The 16,309-nt window shown below is 41.5% G+C and overlaps 1 protein-coding gene across 1 annotated transcript in view; it reads left to right on the top strand.

Annotated features, from left to right (window-relative positions):
- The window catches only part of PIBF1 (progesterone immunomodulatory binding factor 1), an 83,255-nt gene that overhangs the window by 47,545 nt on the left and 19,401 nt on the right, over positions 1 to 16,309 (top strand). Inside the window, exons 13-15 of the mRNA XM_083501189.1 lie at positions 4,972 to 5,062; positions 11,604 to 11,706; positions 13,730 to 13,860. Of these exons, the coding sequence (XP_083357315.1) occupies positions 4,972 to 5,062; positions 11,604 to 11,706; positions 13,730 to 13,860 (325 nt within the window). The remainder of the gene's footprint in view (positions 1 to 4,971; positions 5,063 to 11,603; positions 11,707 to 13,729; positions 13,861 to 16,309) is intronic.

Genomic DNA, 16,309 nt, shown 5'->3' on the forward strand with positions numbered 1-16,309 from the left:
ATTACATCCCTGCCAAAGATTTTAACTGTTTACAGTGGTCTTTTAAATAAATTACGGTACAAATTTACTCCAGTCTTTAGAAAATACTTGATCTTCCCGGTTTCGGATCTTCCCCATCAGTTTTGCCATCTCCGCATACATCAGTTTCATCTGTCATCCTTCTTTTGTTGGTATTTCTCCTTCCTTCCATCTCTGGGCTAGCAGCATTCTCAATTTTAGTATATGTGCTCCCGAAGCGAGCACGGGCTAGTAGCAATCTCACTGCCGTTTTTGAATACATTAAAAGTCTTTTATCTTCTCTTGGAAACTCTTCACCTATTGTACCTAGTAAGGCAACTTCTGGTTTTTTAACAAATTTATTTTTGAACATTTTCTTTAGTTCATTATATATTCCTTTTAGAAGCTTCAAGATCACTGTCCAACCATCTTGTCCTCTGTCATCCCCTTCTCCTTGTGCCCTCCATCTTTCCCAACATCAGGGTCTTTTCCAGGGCGTCTTCTCTTCTCATGAGGTGGCCAAAGTATTGGAGCCTCAGCTTTAGGATCTGTCCTTCCAGTGAGCATATATTGCCCCAAATCAAAGTACGTTTAGACTGCTCACTGTATCCCCTCTTTTACCAGAGAGAGATTCTTCTCTGTACACCAGGGCTGCACACCAACATACCCCATCATTTCAGAAAAGCCCCAGTTATTTTTGTCCAGTTTTTCTTTTAAAAAAGGTAAAGACCGTTAGGTCCAGTCGCAGACGACTCTGGGGTTGCGGTGCTCATCTCGCTTTATTGGCCGAGGGAGCCGGCGTACAGCTTCCAGGTCATGTGGCCAGCATGACTAAGCCGCTTCTGGCAAACTAGAGCAGCGCACGGATACGCCATTTACCTTCCCGCCGGAGCGGTACCTATTTTTCTACTTGCACTTTGACGTGCTTTCAAACTGCTAGGTTGGTAGGAGCAGGGACCAAGCAACGGGAGCTCACCCCATCGCAGGGATTCGAACTGCCGACCTTCTGATCGGCAAGCCCAAGAGGCTCAGTGGTTTAGACCACAGCACCATCCGCATCCCAGTTTTTCTTTAAAGGTAAAGGTACCCCTGCCTGTACGGGCCAGTCGTGTCCGACTCTGGGGTTGCGCGGCCATCTCGCTTAAGAGGCCGGGGGCCAGTTCTGTCCGAAGACACTTCCGGGTCACGTGGCCAGCGTGACAAGCTGCATCTAGCGAGCCAGCGCAGCACACGGAAACGCCGTTTACCTTTCCTCTAGTAAGCGGTCCCTATTTATCTACTTGCACCCGGAGGTGCTTTCGAACTGCTAGGTTGGCAGGCGCTGGGACCGAGCAACGGGAGCTCACCCCGTGGCGGGGATTCAAACCGCCAACCTGACGATCGGCAAGTCCTAGGCGCTGAGGTTTTACCCACAGCGCCACCCGTGTCCCTAGTTTTTCTTTAGCTGCTGTTTATTCTTCTGCTAAAGTGACTGTTTTGGAAAGTGTTTTAGTATTTATTTGTTGTTCTGGATGTTTGTTGTTTTTATTAATGATTTTATGGCCGTAGTTATACTTTGTTACATTTCCTGTGTAAGCTGTTCTGAGAGACTGTTTACTTTTAAAGGTGGCCTAGGATCCAGACCAAGGAAATAAATGGTTTGTTAGTTATGTATTGTATTGTAGCAGCTCTGGTCCAAAGATGATTTTGACTTTGCATTATCAAGTAGAAAACTTTAGATAGAACTCTTCAACATAATGTAAATGTGAATTATCCACTTTCTTGTTAATAAGTTTAGAATGCAAAGATAATTCATTTGTTTCTTAACAGTCATAACAATAAATCAATCAGACATTGAACACATAGATCATCCAGTTAGTAACAAAACGCTTAGACTTTCTGGAATGTCTTTCCAGTTTCCATACTCTGATATTCATACTAGTGTATACCCATCCTTCATTCTTGTCCAGAGATATTTGAAATATTATAAGAAAAACTTCAGGTGTGAGACCCTAATTTTTGTGTGTAAGAAAACACTTTAAGAAGAAAATTTACAGAGGGAATATATCAGTGGCCTTTTGACAAGAGAAAAAAATAGAATAAGCAGCATATATCACAAGTTCAAGTTTTTGCAAGATGGACTATCTACTCTTTCTTATCGTCATTATTAATAACACTAAAACATACACTTTGCATGATGACTGTACAATAGTTGTCTTGTGGTTTTAAAGCATACCAATTTAATCCAGAGAAATATGCAGCAACAGCAATGTGTGCAACCTAATTTTTCTCTCTCCTTACAATCTTCTATTTGTTGTCTATACTTGGCAAGATCAGACTCTGCCAAGCAAGCTTGGCATTTGTTTTGATAATATAATAGCTCACATTTCAGTAGTATGTGTGCGAACAAGTCTTACTATAATGCTAATGTATATGTACTATTTTGATTGAAAATACTCAGAAATATCACTTTGGTATGTTTAAGATCCATGTTGCTATATTTTCTGTTGTCAAAAGGCCTATTGATAGAAGCTGCATGTATGTTTTTATAGTGTTCGCTAGAGCTTGCAGAGAATATATATATATATATATGCATTCAGATTTGAGAGACTGTTGCCAAAAATATTTTGTCCTGTACATTTTGTGCTCGTAATTATTCCCCTTACCATGTATAATTATGCTGTTGCATATGCTGCCAGGAAAAAGAACACTCACTTCCAGAGCTGAAGAGTGCTTGTTTTCTCCTTTATATCTTAGAACAGGGCGGGAGATATTATTAATGTATTTCACGAATGAATGGCTCTTTAAAGGGAACCAACACTAACAGTCTTCAGAAATGACACATTGATATTGCTGGGAGACGTAAACATTCAGCCTGCTGTCTTTATCATTTGCCCACTATTGCAAAGGGCATGATACTGCTCAACTCTTTTGGGAGGCCAGGGTGTAGAAGTTGTGCACATGAAATAAAGCTGGCCTGGCCTATTCCATGTCTCCCTTACCAACTGAGGTTGGCTTTGAGGACAATGCACACATCTTTTTCAGTACACGTACCAAACAACCTCCCCACATTCATCCAGTGCTTTACCAACTCCACTGGCTCCCGGTGGAGTACAGGGTCAGGTTTAAAGTGCTGGTTTTGATCTTTAAAGCCCTATGCGGCCTAGGACCCATGTACCTACAGGACCGCCTCTCCTGGTATGCCACGCAGAGGACCTTAAGGTCCACAAATGACAACACTTTGGAAGTCGCAAGGAGGTTAGATTGGTCTCAACTAGGGCCAGGGCCTTTTCAGTACTGGCCCCGACTTGGTGGAACGCTCTGTCACAAGAGACTAAGGCCCTGCAGGACTTGACATCTTTCCGCAGGGCCTGCAAGACAGAGTTGTTCTGCCTGGCCTTTGGTTTGGACTCAGTCTGACCCTTATGTTTCCCTCCCCTTACGGTTTTGATCTATGGGCTACTATTAAAATGAGGCTGCATTTTAAATTGTATTTCAACCTGCATTTTAAATTGGTTCCCGCCCCCCATTAAGTTTTTATTGTAATTTTACTGGTGTTAGCTGCCCTGAGCCCGGCTTTGGCCGGGGAGGGCGGGGTATAAATAAAAAAATATTTTTATTATTATAATTTCCCAACTTCCTTTCGTACCCAAAGCCTGGTATATTGCTGCAAGCATAGCTCGTCTATCCCACTCTGTCCTCCATGTTTTTGGTGTAATTCTTGAAGTTCTTTTGATTCACCACATCTGTGAAATTTCAATATTTACCAAACAGTACCAATTGGATAAGGGACACAGGTGGCGCTGTGGTCCAAACCATTGAGCCTAGGGCATGCCGATCAGAAGTTTGGCAGTTAGAATCCCCGCGATGGGGTGAGCTCCCATTGCTCAGTCCCAACTCCTGTCAACCTAGCAGTTCGAAAGCACGTCAAAGTGCAAGTAGATAAATAGGTACCGCTCTGGCGGGAAGGTAAACGGCATTTCCGTGTGCTGCTCTGGTTTGCCTGAAGCAGCTTAGTCATGCTGGCCACATGACCTGGAAGCTGTCTGTGGACAAACACCAGCTCCCTTGGCCAGTAAAGCGAGATGAGTACACAACCCCAGAGTCGTCCGCAACTGGACCTAACGGTCAGGGGTACCTTTACCTTTACCAATTGGATGATTGGCTTTTTGTTTAATTTAAAGCATTTTGAATCCACTCCTTAGCAAAAAAAAAGGCTCTTAGAGTGGCTTATGAAAATCCAAGGTAAGATGATCCCTGCTTCCTATTTTTAAAAAATATAACACAAGGGGAAAGGGATGGGGAGAAAAAAGGCAAAAAGCAAGCTCAGGCACCAGACTTTAAAGTTAACCAACCAACTGGAACGGAGAAAGCTCAGGAAGACATTTTGAACGGCTGCCATCAGGTGACAGTTGAAGGAGAGGCCAAGACCATAAATAATCATGAAGAAAAATAAGTTACCATATATTACTATATTTGTAAAATAATAATTATATAGTACAGTATTACAGTATAATTAGTATTAGCATATTGGAATAGAGATTGTTGGGGCACAATAAAACCAGCAAGGCCAAAGTTCAAATCCTATGAAGCCATGAAGTACACTGGGCAACAAATCTCTCATTTCTGGCAGCTGTACAATAGCTTCCTACGTACTATTTTAAGTTAATTGACTGAATATATACTGAGTCCTGGATTCGTCACCTTATTTATTTCCATTTGTTATTTACCCTAATCCTTGTTAGTTAAAAATCATCTAGCTGGGCCCCTTGTGTATCTTCAGCCTTCAGTTCTGTGTACTGTTTATTTTAAAATATTTGAAAAAAGGAATATTCTGATGGAGAAACTAAAATGAACAATTCCAGTAGCATAACCTGAAACCCCCTCATCTTCCTTACACCTCATGTGTACATATAATTTATAGAGTTGTTCAAAGGTATGAGTTGTTCTCTTTTTCCTAGATGTTGTACTGAAGATTATTTTGTATTTTTATAGTTGAAAGTGAAGAAGAGGCAGAAAGAGTTCTGTTCTCCTATGGATATGGTGCAAATGTTCCCACAACAGCCAAAAGGCGGTTGAAGCAGAGGTAAGGACAATACGAACTTGCAGATGTGTTAACTCCACTTCATTTCTCTTTTCCTCTTAAGAAAGGGAAAGTGTCTCAATTCTGCAGACAATTGCTAATTGTGTCTTTTCCTCTGGTGAGTGGATGGCGTTACTGACTAACCATCTCTTCGGTCTTTGTCTGCATTGCTTGTTGCACTCTGTGATACAGGACATGTGGAGGGGGGGGTAGAATCATAGAGTTGGAATAGACCACAAGGGCCATCGAGTCCAACCCCCTGGAAACACCATCAGAGCACTCCTGACATATGGGTGTTGATGTGTAGAGAAGGGTGTTGTCATGGAGAGATAAATGTGACTTGATAAGCTTGTCACCTTTCCCAAGGTCATAATTTTGTGCAGCTAAGCAGTTGTAAATGGCCCTTTCATAATCGTCATAATCATCTTGCTACCTTTCCAGCATGCTTCCTTTAAAAACATTAAAGTATTTAAAATACCTTTTGTTAGTGCATTCATTCTTACTAAAGCTAAAACTTTAGTAAGTAATTGGCTTTCTGTGTGTGTGTGTGTGTGTGTGTGTGTGAGAGAGAGAGAGAGAGAGAGAGAGAGAATGATTCAATTTTTAAATGTGTGGTTTTTAAATATATATATAAGTAGACAACAGTTTTAGGTCAGCACATGGACATTAACATCTGAAACGGATACAATTTTTTAAAAAATGTATAAGAAATTTCTTATATATAAGCTGTTACTTCATAGTTGATGCATACTGCCTAATGTTATATGTTATAGTTTTGCATTGCAACATACAAAAATAAAATTAGTTCTAGCAACCATTTAAAAATTGAAAATATAATGCTGTGTATCAGATTATAATGTGAATCCCAGTGAACGAAAATAATCCAGACATAACTCATTACTGTTACACAGTTCACATAAAATCAAGAATTCCTGCATGAGTCAGAAAATAAAATTTGGCTTGAGTGCCATGCATCACATGTACTTTTTCCTCCTTTTAATGGAGCCAGAGCACCGAGGAACAAATTCTAGGAGTAAAGAGGGTTTGTTTGTTATCCATTCTGGCTTCAATCCTGTTTCAATGTAGGAGAAAAATCACAACCTGTATTAGTACCACAATAATGGGTTCTCCTATCCTACGTGGGGACGATAAACATTTTAAGGATCTAACTAAACTGCAGAGCACATAGACCCAGTACAGATATAAGTAATGCTCCCTGACCACCTAATGTGGTGTATGAATTTTATGAAATAAATAGATTAAATAATCATCATTAAGAGATCATGAGTTTCCACTGGGCTTGCACATTCCTCCCCCCCTCGCATGTGAATTATCCCCTTTTTCTGGTGAGTTGATCATGGTTGGCAATATATGTGCACCTTTACCAGTCCAAATGCTAACCATCACAAACTGCAAACCAGAGTTTGAACCATGGTTATGGTAATCACTGTATTTTACACCTGCGTGCTTAGAAGCGAGCCTAGTGCTCTTAGCAAATAAATCAACAAACAAACAGAATATAGGCGTGTGATTACAGTGCAAAGAAATAGGGAATTTGCACACAGCAGGTGGAAAGAAGGAGAGGAAAGGCGCCCCAAGTCCACGGGGCATTCCTGATCAACTTTTGCATTTCCCAAACCCTGCCCCCCCCCCAATATAAAACAAAACCAAATGTGTCACCGGGGCTGTATCTCTCTTTGCACTGCAAGTTTAAAGTCTTCCTTGCATTGTAGTGTTTTTCTGTTTCATTAACCAAAAACCGCACCAGGATGGCCAACAGCAATTGCTCCCCCCCCCCGCCCCCCGTGTTGCAGCAAGCCTATTCCTCTTCTACATTTCATGACGGTATCATTCCGCTGAAATGACTTAGCGCTAGAGGAGTGGTGGGAGTGTTTTTAAGGTCCTAGCCAGGCTCAGTATGGGAAAAACTAACATGCCTGACATTCCAGTAGCACCTTAGAGACCAACTAAGTTTGTTATTGGTATGAGCTTTCGTGTGCATGCACACTTCTTCAGATGCACACAAAAGCTCATACCAATAACAAACTTAGTTGGTCTCTAAGGTGCTACTGGAAGGAATTTTTAAATTTTGTTTCAACTACGGCAGACCAACACGGCTATCTACCTATGTCTGGCATTGTAGTCAATCCCACTTGAAGGAAACATATCTGACATAAGGTAAGCTGATAGATTTGGCTGGAGTTCCTACGTTATTCATCTATACAAATCAATGCTGAAAAGCAAAACCATATCTGTTTTGCTGTAGTAAGTCAGCATTTCTCAAGCTGTTGAAAGCTCTGCTTGTTTAGAAAATTAAACCAAGAGCAAATTTCACCACATGTCTGTCTATGGCTAGTTGTCTGTTTTCCCCCTTAACGTCTCGCACAGCACATTTCAACTTCAGCTCATGCTGCAATAAATGCACGTTACTTACATACACTGTGCTTTATTACACTAAGTACAAGTAAACATTTCCCAAAGAGGTAATGACTGTTATAAACTCTCTCTTCCTGGACACACTGAAGTATTGTGCACATTCCAAGAGGCCTGCTTGTTTGAAACAGAAAACCATTTACCTATGCTTGACTGAACTTGAGCATATAAAGTGTTCATTTCAGTCAAATTTGGTTTGAAAACAGCAGAGAAGACTTCCTGGCTATGCATTTTTGATGTTTCGTATATAAACTCCAGCTGAAAAAGCAAAACACAAAATGTTTATTTTTATCCATTAGAAATTAGCTTTAAACATCTGAATCAGCATGAGAGAAGTTTTGAAAACGTAATTGTTTTCTGCATGGTATGTATACTGCTTGCATAATTCTTGGTCACATTGCTGATTCACGTTATACACAACAGGCACATTTATTTTTACAGTGGTACCTTGGAAGTCAAACAGAATCTGTTCCGGAAGTCCGTTTGACTTCCAAAACATTTGGAAACCAAGGCACCGCTTCCGATTGACTGCAGGAAGCTCCTGCAGCCAATCGGAAGCCCCGTCGGATGTTTGGGTTCCAAAGAACGTTCGCAAACCGGAACACTCACTTCTGGGTTTGTGGCGTTCTGGAGCCAAAACAGTTGAGACTCAAGGCATTTGGGATCCAAGGTACAACTGGAGAGAGAGAGAGTGTGTGTGTGCTTCTTGTGACATCTGGGTCTTAAAGCTGGCTTCTAAAGGCCTGGACACTCTACCGCTACACTCTACCGCTTCTTTCAAGCTGGCACACGCTACCCCATCTCACATTTACCACACCCTGTACCCAACCAGTCAGCACTGCTGGCTGTCTTTCATCAGCCATGATGGACAGAGGTCCAGACGGTATATTAGATGCTAAGCAACAAGTTTCTTGTCCATATCATCTGGCCACATAAATTGAAAATTATCTTACAAGACAGAGGAGTCGAGCAACCTCATGAGCACACAATAGAACCTTAGCCTGGGAAATGCATGTTCTCCCGTGCATTAAACCATATATCTACATTAAACCATATATTATTGAAGCTTGCTTCCCATTATCAGTTGCCACCACCACGGGTTGAATAAATGGCGGATTTGGAAACTGAATAAGAGCATCTAGTACCTCATTCAGGCATATACTCACTTTCCTTTAGAACCCAATTTTAATTATTTGTTTGAAGCACTTAGCCAAAAGGTTCCCACAGTAGCTTGCAAAAATGAACAGTGAGACATTTATTGCAGCAACAAATATATATGCCGGGTAGAAAGTGCCAGCTGCAGTGCCAGTTTACTGTTGCAAAATATTTTCCTTCCCATTCATTAAGGGGAAATGTTAGGAAGTCCAGAGGATCTGAAGCCTCCCCATTGGACACCCCTTTTTTCAGTTGCCAACAGCATAGTGGCAAGTTTCAGTGCTTGTAACACAGAGGATTGGATAGACAGCCTTCCCTTTCCATAAACTGAGATCCACTTTATTCTGAAGGTTGTGACGTAGGATTCCGCTTTGATTATCCTCAATTTGAGACAGTGGTGTTTAATATATCATTATGTTAAATATATATCATTATGTTAAATATATAAGGGAGAGGTAAAGACTTCCCTAGGTATGGAAGATGTATTCAAAACATCAACATGTTACATTACCATAGTACAGTAAAAAGTTTAAAACTGGCAAATTCTCATGGAGTAATTGTGGAATCATCTTGGAATTCATTTCAGGAATGTAGATATTTTATAAACAAGATCATTTCGTTTTGCTGCACATGCACATTCACTAAACAGATAGCTGGAGGGGAAGGTCTAGATTATGCCCTGCTACTGCACCCAAATAGGTTATGGGTGCTCAGCACATTATCTCAAACAACAGGAATGCCCACACAGCCCCAGTTCTGCCCATAAAATAATACTGAAGCCATTGCATTCCTGCCAAAGTAAATTAAGCATGTTTGAAGTTACGTTGAAATTTAATGGGACTTTATATCTGTCCAAAGGGTAGTTTTGTTGTACTTCAAAACACCAAACGTAAAAATGATAAAGTTACACCCCAAGAAAGAGATTTGTAGAGATTTCTTATTGTGCAGCTTAAGTGTCTAGACTACTGGTGCTTCAACAAGAATATAGCTATATGCCTTTTTTTCTGAATATAGAAAATACCATCAATTTTTTCATTTACTTGATAATAGTTCACTCACGACACCATATCAACTACATAAAATAAGCAAACTTTGCATTGCTCAATATTTTGTTTCATGTTTTTCTTAACTTTTTTTTAAAAAATACATTACTTCATGTGTTTACTTCATTGGTTTTATAATTTACTATGACTTAGATAAGTGCAAGCTGGAGAGATGTTTTTCTGTAATTACTGCCTAAAGGTAATTTTGTGGTCCATAGATGCTTTCTGATAATTATCTAAAATGCAACAGATAAAGGCTGTTGCTGCTGTAAGCAAAGTAATATGATTATGCTATGGGAAAGAAGGGGAAATATTGAATATTATTGTTCTAACCCAGTTAAAGCTGCATGTGTGGCCTATGGGCTTCGAACAGTAGAGATGGGAAAGAATCCAGTTCAGCCCCCAAACTAAAGCAGGTTCTTCCGCACCCAAACATTTCCAATATGTTTTAAAGCGGTCTTGAAAATAAGCCCACCAAAATACTTTACTAACCTGGCTTCTCACATACAGCCCACAAAGGGAAGAGGCAGCACATTTTCAGAAGTTTCTTTGCCTTTTTGTATGGAGGCTTTTTACCTTTCACAGGTGAGTCAAATTAGGACCCAAATATCTGAAAGCCCACCTCCTTCCCTACAGACCTTTCAGGTGTTATGATCATCCTCATAATTTGATAATTGGAGAGGGCCTTCTCTGTGGCAGCTCCTCCGCTGCAGAAACCCCTCCCCACAGAGGAGGCACCTTCATTATGTCATTCACACCATATCCTGAAGATGCACTTCATTACCCTGACCTTTCATACCTGGGATGGATGGATGGATGGATGGATGGATAGATAGATAGATAGATAGATAGATAGATAGATAGATAGATAGATAGATAGATATGTGGGTGGTGCTGTGGTCTAAACCACTGAGCCTAGGGCTTGCCGATCAAAAGGTTGGCAATGACGGGGTGAGCTCCCATTCCTCGGTCCCTGCTCCTGAAGGAATCAGCTGCTATAGGATCAGCTGCAATGGCCACTGGCATTAAGCAATTCTTAGACTCTATATGTATAATAGGGAAGCTTGTGGCACTGTGGGTTAAACCACAGAGCCTAGGGCTTGCTGATCAGAAGGTCAGCGGTTTTAATCCCCGTGACGGGGTGAGCTTCCGTTGCTCGGTCCCTGCTCCTGCCAACCTAGCAGTTCGAAAGCACGCCAAAAAGTGCAAGTAGATTAATAGGTACCGCTCCGGTGGGAAGGTAAATGGCGTTTCCGTGCGCTGCTCTGGTGTCGCTGTTCTGTTGTGCCAGAAGCGGCTTAGTCATGCTGGCCACGTGACCCAGAAAAACTGTCTGTGGAGCGGACACACGCCGGGTCCCTCGGCCTGTAAAGTGAGATGAGCGCCACAACCCCAGAGTAATTCACGACTGGACTTAACTGTCAGGGGTCCCTTTACCTAGATAGATAGATAGATAGATAGATAGATAGATAGATAGATAGATAGATAGATATCCTATTCTATTCTATTCTAATAGTTTATTTAACAAAAATTGTGTACCACTTAATTGTAAAAATAGCCTCTAAGCAGATGAATTGCAACCTCTTTTTACTATTTTTAATACTGGTTTGTTAAAATTGTTGTAACCTGCCCTGGGACTTAATGGTGAAGGATGGGTAAGAGATCTAATTCATGATTATTATCATCAGGTGAGTGGCCGTGGTGTTGTTCCGTTGTGGCACAAACGGAGAGCTGACATGTTGTTCCAGAAACGTCTCTATAGCAGAATTAACAAAACATCTTTGCAACTCATATTTTATTGTCTTGTTTTGCATGTTAAAGTATTAGTGGAAAGTGTGGATAAATGTAGGTGGCTTCATTTGTCATATTTGGAAGACATATCTGAAATGTCCTTTCCCTCCGTTTTGGCGCAGTGTTCATTTGGCAAGAAGATTGCTGCAGCTAGAAAAGCAAAACACGTTGCTTGTAAAAGATTTGGAGCATCAGAAGGAACAAGTTGCCCAAATTTCAGAAGAGGTACACAACTCTCAACAATATCTATACGTGTGTGTGTGTGTGTATTCCATACATCCTGAATTGGCATTTTTAAGCAACATTTTTACTGCATTTGTTATGATTAGCCAACTGAAGAAAGCATGCACACTAACCCTTTTCAGAGCAATTTATGTTGTATTAAAGCAGAGATCAAAATACAGATTAGTGTGCAGACTAAACAAAAATGCATACTAGACAGATAAGTCTCTGTTTTCTGAGCTGGGGAAGAACTAGCAAAACTGGTTCAATGTTCTGGAGGTTTCCCTCTCCTCACATGTAATATTGATGTTTTTATATAGTTTCTTTTAGATTCCTTATCCACTAAAACATACATATCTGAGAAGTCACTAGCTTTCCCAGATTTCTCTGGCTCTTGAGATTTTTAGCATACAAAGTTCGTTAACTTCCCACACAATTGGTAAAATAGCAAAATTCTTTCTGAACTTACCAATCTTTAAAAATCTGCTTTTAACCAAAATTTATGGAGTGTTATTTTGCTGATACTCTGGTTGTTGCACCTAAAGCAAAAATCATAGAATTGTAGCGTTGGAAGGGACCCTGAGGGTCATCTAGTCCAACCCCTGCGATGCAGGAATCCTGCCCACAGCTGGCCCTGGGTGGACTTGAACCACCAACCATCTGAGTAACAGCCGGACACACTAACCCATTGTGCCATGGGGGTGGGGTGCAAATTGCCTATAGCCAAAACACACTGGGTTCCATTGTGGGTGGTCTTGCCAAAGTCTTTTTTCATGGAACCCCACAACCTCTTTCTATTTTATTTTAATTTTTTATCTTGCACATAAAGCTGAATGTGCGCAAGTTAAATGTGCATATGTGCAGGCTTGCTGCATAAAGAAGGTGCCTTATACTAAGTTATACTAGCGTATCTCCCCCATCCCTGCTGAGCCAGGATCCAGCTAACTGAGCCAAGCCTGGTGGATTGTATGCCCTGAGAAAGGGGCGTCCAGGGGTGTGACCAGAGAGTGGGGGCTTAGACTGGTCAGCTCTGTCACATGACCTGGCAGCCCGGCATAAGTTAAGCTGGCCAAAAGGGTGGTGTAACTCGGATACTATTTTAAAGGCTTGTTTTCCCTCTGTAAGACTGAGATCTGACACACCCATTTAATTTACACCAGCTTGCTTTACGCCAGCTTCTTGTGCATAGGATTGCTCCCTAAAGGCTTTTTACAGTGTGAGCAAGCTGTATGGGAGCTAAATACTCTAAAAAATGAAACTTTAAAAATTCCTAGGTTAGCATCCATTTTACTGATCTCTCTAGATTTGCCTTAGGAAGTGTTTGCTATAAGTGTTTGCTATATATGTTATACATTTGAAATGATTGCCAGATTCTTGATGTTGTATGTTCTAAGGCAAGGCTGAGAAGGAAACAAAGAAGTCTTTAAATGCACATCTTGGCTGTATGTCTGAGATTGTGTGACAGTTGTGGCTCACTCTCAGCCAGTTGCAACTGAAATTTAAGCTCGATGAGGTTTAAACTGTTGTCCAGCAACTTTCACAGTTGTGTTCATGTGCAGTTTACAAGATGATGTTATTAAGAGTGTATAGGGACGCAGGTGGCGCTGTGGTCTAAACCACTGAGCCTCTTGGGCTTGTCGATCGGAAGGTTGGCAGTTCAAATCCCTTCGATGGGGTGAGCTCCCGTTGCTCTGTCCCAGCTCCTGCCAACCTAGTAGTTCGAAAGCATGCCAGTGCAAGTAGATAAATAGGTACCGCTGCAGCAGGAAGGTAAATGGCATTTCCATGCGCTCTGGCACTCGTCACGGTCTTCTGTGTGCCAGTAGCGGTTTAGTCATGCTGGCCACATGACCCAGAAAACTGTCTGTGGACAAATGCCGGCTCCCTTAGCCTGAAAGGGAGATGAGCGCCGCAACCCCTTGCCTTTGACTAGACTTAACCGTCCAGGGGTCCTTTACCTTTTTTATTAAGAGAGTACAGATCTCATTCCTGAAATTGAAAGAATGATACTTTTTCCACCCCACAGCGGGACAGAGGTAATTCGTTGCTGAACCAAGCACAACAGCCTTACAGGTATCTCATTGAGTCTGTACAACAGAGAGATTCTCAGATACTTTTACAGAAAGAACAGATTGCACAGCTTGAGAAGGATATTAGGTAAGCATTCAGAATTTACTGTGTACTATTTTAGTTGGATTCTGGATTTTTTTTCTTTTCATTTTAAGGTCAGTTTAACAGCAGAACAGATTAAATAACAATGCCAAATGATGGCGGTTTAGTCGAAAGTTTTTATCTGGCTGCCAGTTTTTTTAAAAAAAATCTACTGCATTATTTGTTTGTGCTTTGGTATGTTTTATTGGTTGGTTGCACGTCATTAACTATTTTACTTGAACCTTTGAGGAAGCCATTTTTGCAACACTGCTGCTCTTTATTAAATACCTATTTCAAAGTGGCAATCAGCACAGACATTGAAAAGATATACTGTAATCTTAGTCACACACATGACTTCCTTGCCTCCTTGAAAGTCAAGGGGCATGAATTACTCATGCTACCTTCCTGCATGAAGATTCAATCTCACCAGTCAGTTGTGCATTGTCTCTGAATGATGGGCTCAATTTCTTAGTACTTAATACCACGCCTCCTCCCCATGAAGTATCATTGACTTAGGAAGCAATGTATGCAGAGGTTAGTCCTTCTGCAACATTTTATTCCCTTTTCTCCAAGGGCAATGGTTAAATTCTCAGTGTAAGAAATGATTTCTCAAACGTCATAAAGCTTATTATTATTTGTACAGCCAGACAAGTATGCTTAAAACAATGCCTGTGGCTTCTTATTTGTAGAGCATTCTGGTGTAGAGTGCTACCTGTGTTCCTCGTTTGCTCTTTTGGTCAGTTATAGGCAGCAAATATGTATTTCTTCATTATAAGGCCGAAGAGCGAACTGTCCCAGAATCTTAGGTTTCACAAGTCATGCATTCCAAAGCAGTGTTTCCCAGGTTTCTATCTGAGGAACGTTTTCTGTAGTAAAATTGTAGGCACACTTCTTTTTTAACATGTGCATAAGCATGAGAATTACTTGCCCACAGAGGAGCCTGTGCCCTGTGGATATGTGCCTCCTAATTGGAAGTAGCAGAGTCTACAACTTGTATAGGGAGATGGCAGGCAGCCCCGTCTAATGGTAAATTAATTCTGTTCTGTGTCTCAAAAGCAATTGGTGGATGCAGACCCACGGCAGGGTTACTTTACCCTGGGTGAGAGGTAGGGAGGACAGGGAACTGATTGGAAAAAGGGGAAGCCAGAGCATAGAATCATGGAGAAATGCAACAGGCCCCCTCCTTTGCCAGCAGACACTTTGTGCTAACTGCAGCTTTTAATTAGTTTCTCTCTCAAGGCACATTTGTATACCCCAGGACAAATTTTGAGAATTGCTAATGTCATCTTTGCCCTCAGATAACACGTCATGTTCCGCTAATTACAGCCTTTTCCTATTGTATTATAATAGCAGTCATTATAGGATGTGTGTGCTCCTTATGGATCACAGTTACTATATATGTCTTGAGTGCCACAAGGAAGGCTGGTTTTGATGTCAGGCCAGTCAGACTGTCCCCTCTCGCCCTGCCCAGGGCCAACAACCCTGTGAGAAGGATGGCAGCAAGAAAGGCATGCAGACACCATTAGGGCCACCATTAGGGCGGTCAAGACTGTCCCCTCTCCACCCCACAGGGCCAACAGACACCATTGCCCTGTGAGAAGGAGAAGAGGAGGCTTTTGGGGAGAGTGTTGTTTGCATTTGTTGGGGAGGGTGTTAGGACGCGGGTGGCACTGTGGGTTAAACCACAGAGCCTAGGACTTGCCGATCAGAAGGTCGGTGGTTCGAATCCCCACAACGGGGTGAGCTCTCGTTGCTCAGTCCTGCTCCTGCCAAGCTAGCAGTTCGAAAGCACGTCAAAGTGCAAGTAGATAAATAGGTACCACTCTGGCAGGAAGGTAAACGGCATTTCCGTGCACTGCTCTGATTCTCCAGAAGCGGCTTAGTCATGCTGGCCACATGACCCGGAAGCTGTACGCCAGCTCCCTCGGCCAATAAAGCGAGATGAGCGCCACAACCCCAGAGTCGGTCATGACTGGACCTAATGGTCAGGGCTCCCTTTACCTCTACCTGTTTGCATTATTGTAAAATAGTAGAAATGTTAAATTGTAAACCACCTTGAACGCCTTGGCAAAAAAAGAAGTATACAAATCCAATAAACAAATTAAATTCAGAATTTCCAAGCAGTGTATATAAAACATTTTTAAAGAAAAACATACAATAATTACAGTTCAGCACAGTAACATAAAGTTTTAACTTTCCAGGATTAGTGTGCCTGGGACTTAAAACCTTCCGTCTTGTCCATGTGACCTCATTTCTTGATTTGTCTCACCTTAATTCAAAACCAGCAAGGGTAATGCTGCTCCATCCTTTTATTTTTGTTGATTGTTTTTTAATCTCAGTTACATTGAGGTGATTTAAGCAGAATAGTGTGGAGAAGCTCATTGTGACACACTTCATCTCTTTATTTAAAGCAGGGGTAGGCAACCTAAGGCCCATGGGCCGGATGCAGCCCAAT

Source organism: Podarcis liolepis, assembly GCF_965112155.1.
Source record: "Podarcis liolepis genome assembly, chromosome: 4".
Classification (NCBI taxonomy): Eukaryota; Metazoa; Chordata; class Lepidosauria; order Squamata; family Lacertidae; genus Podarcis; species Podarcis liolepis.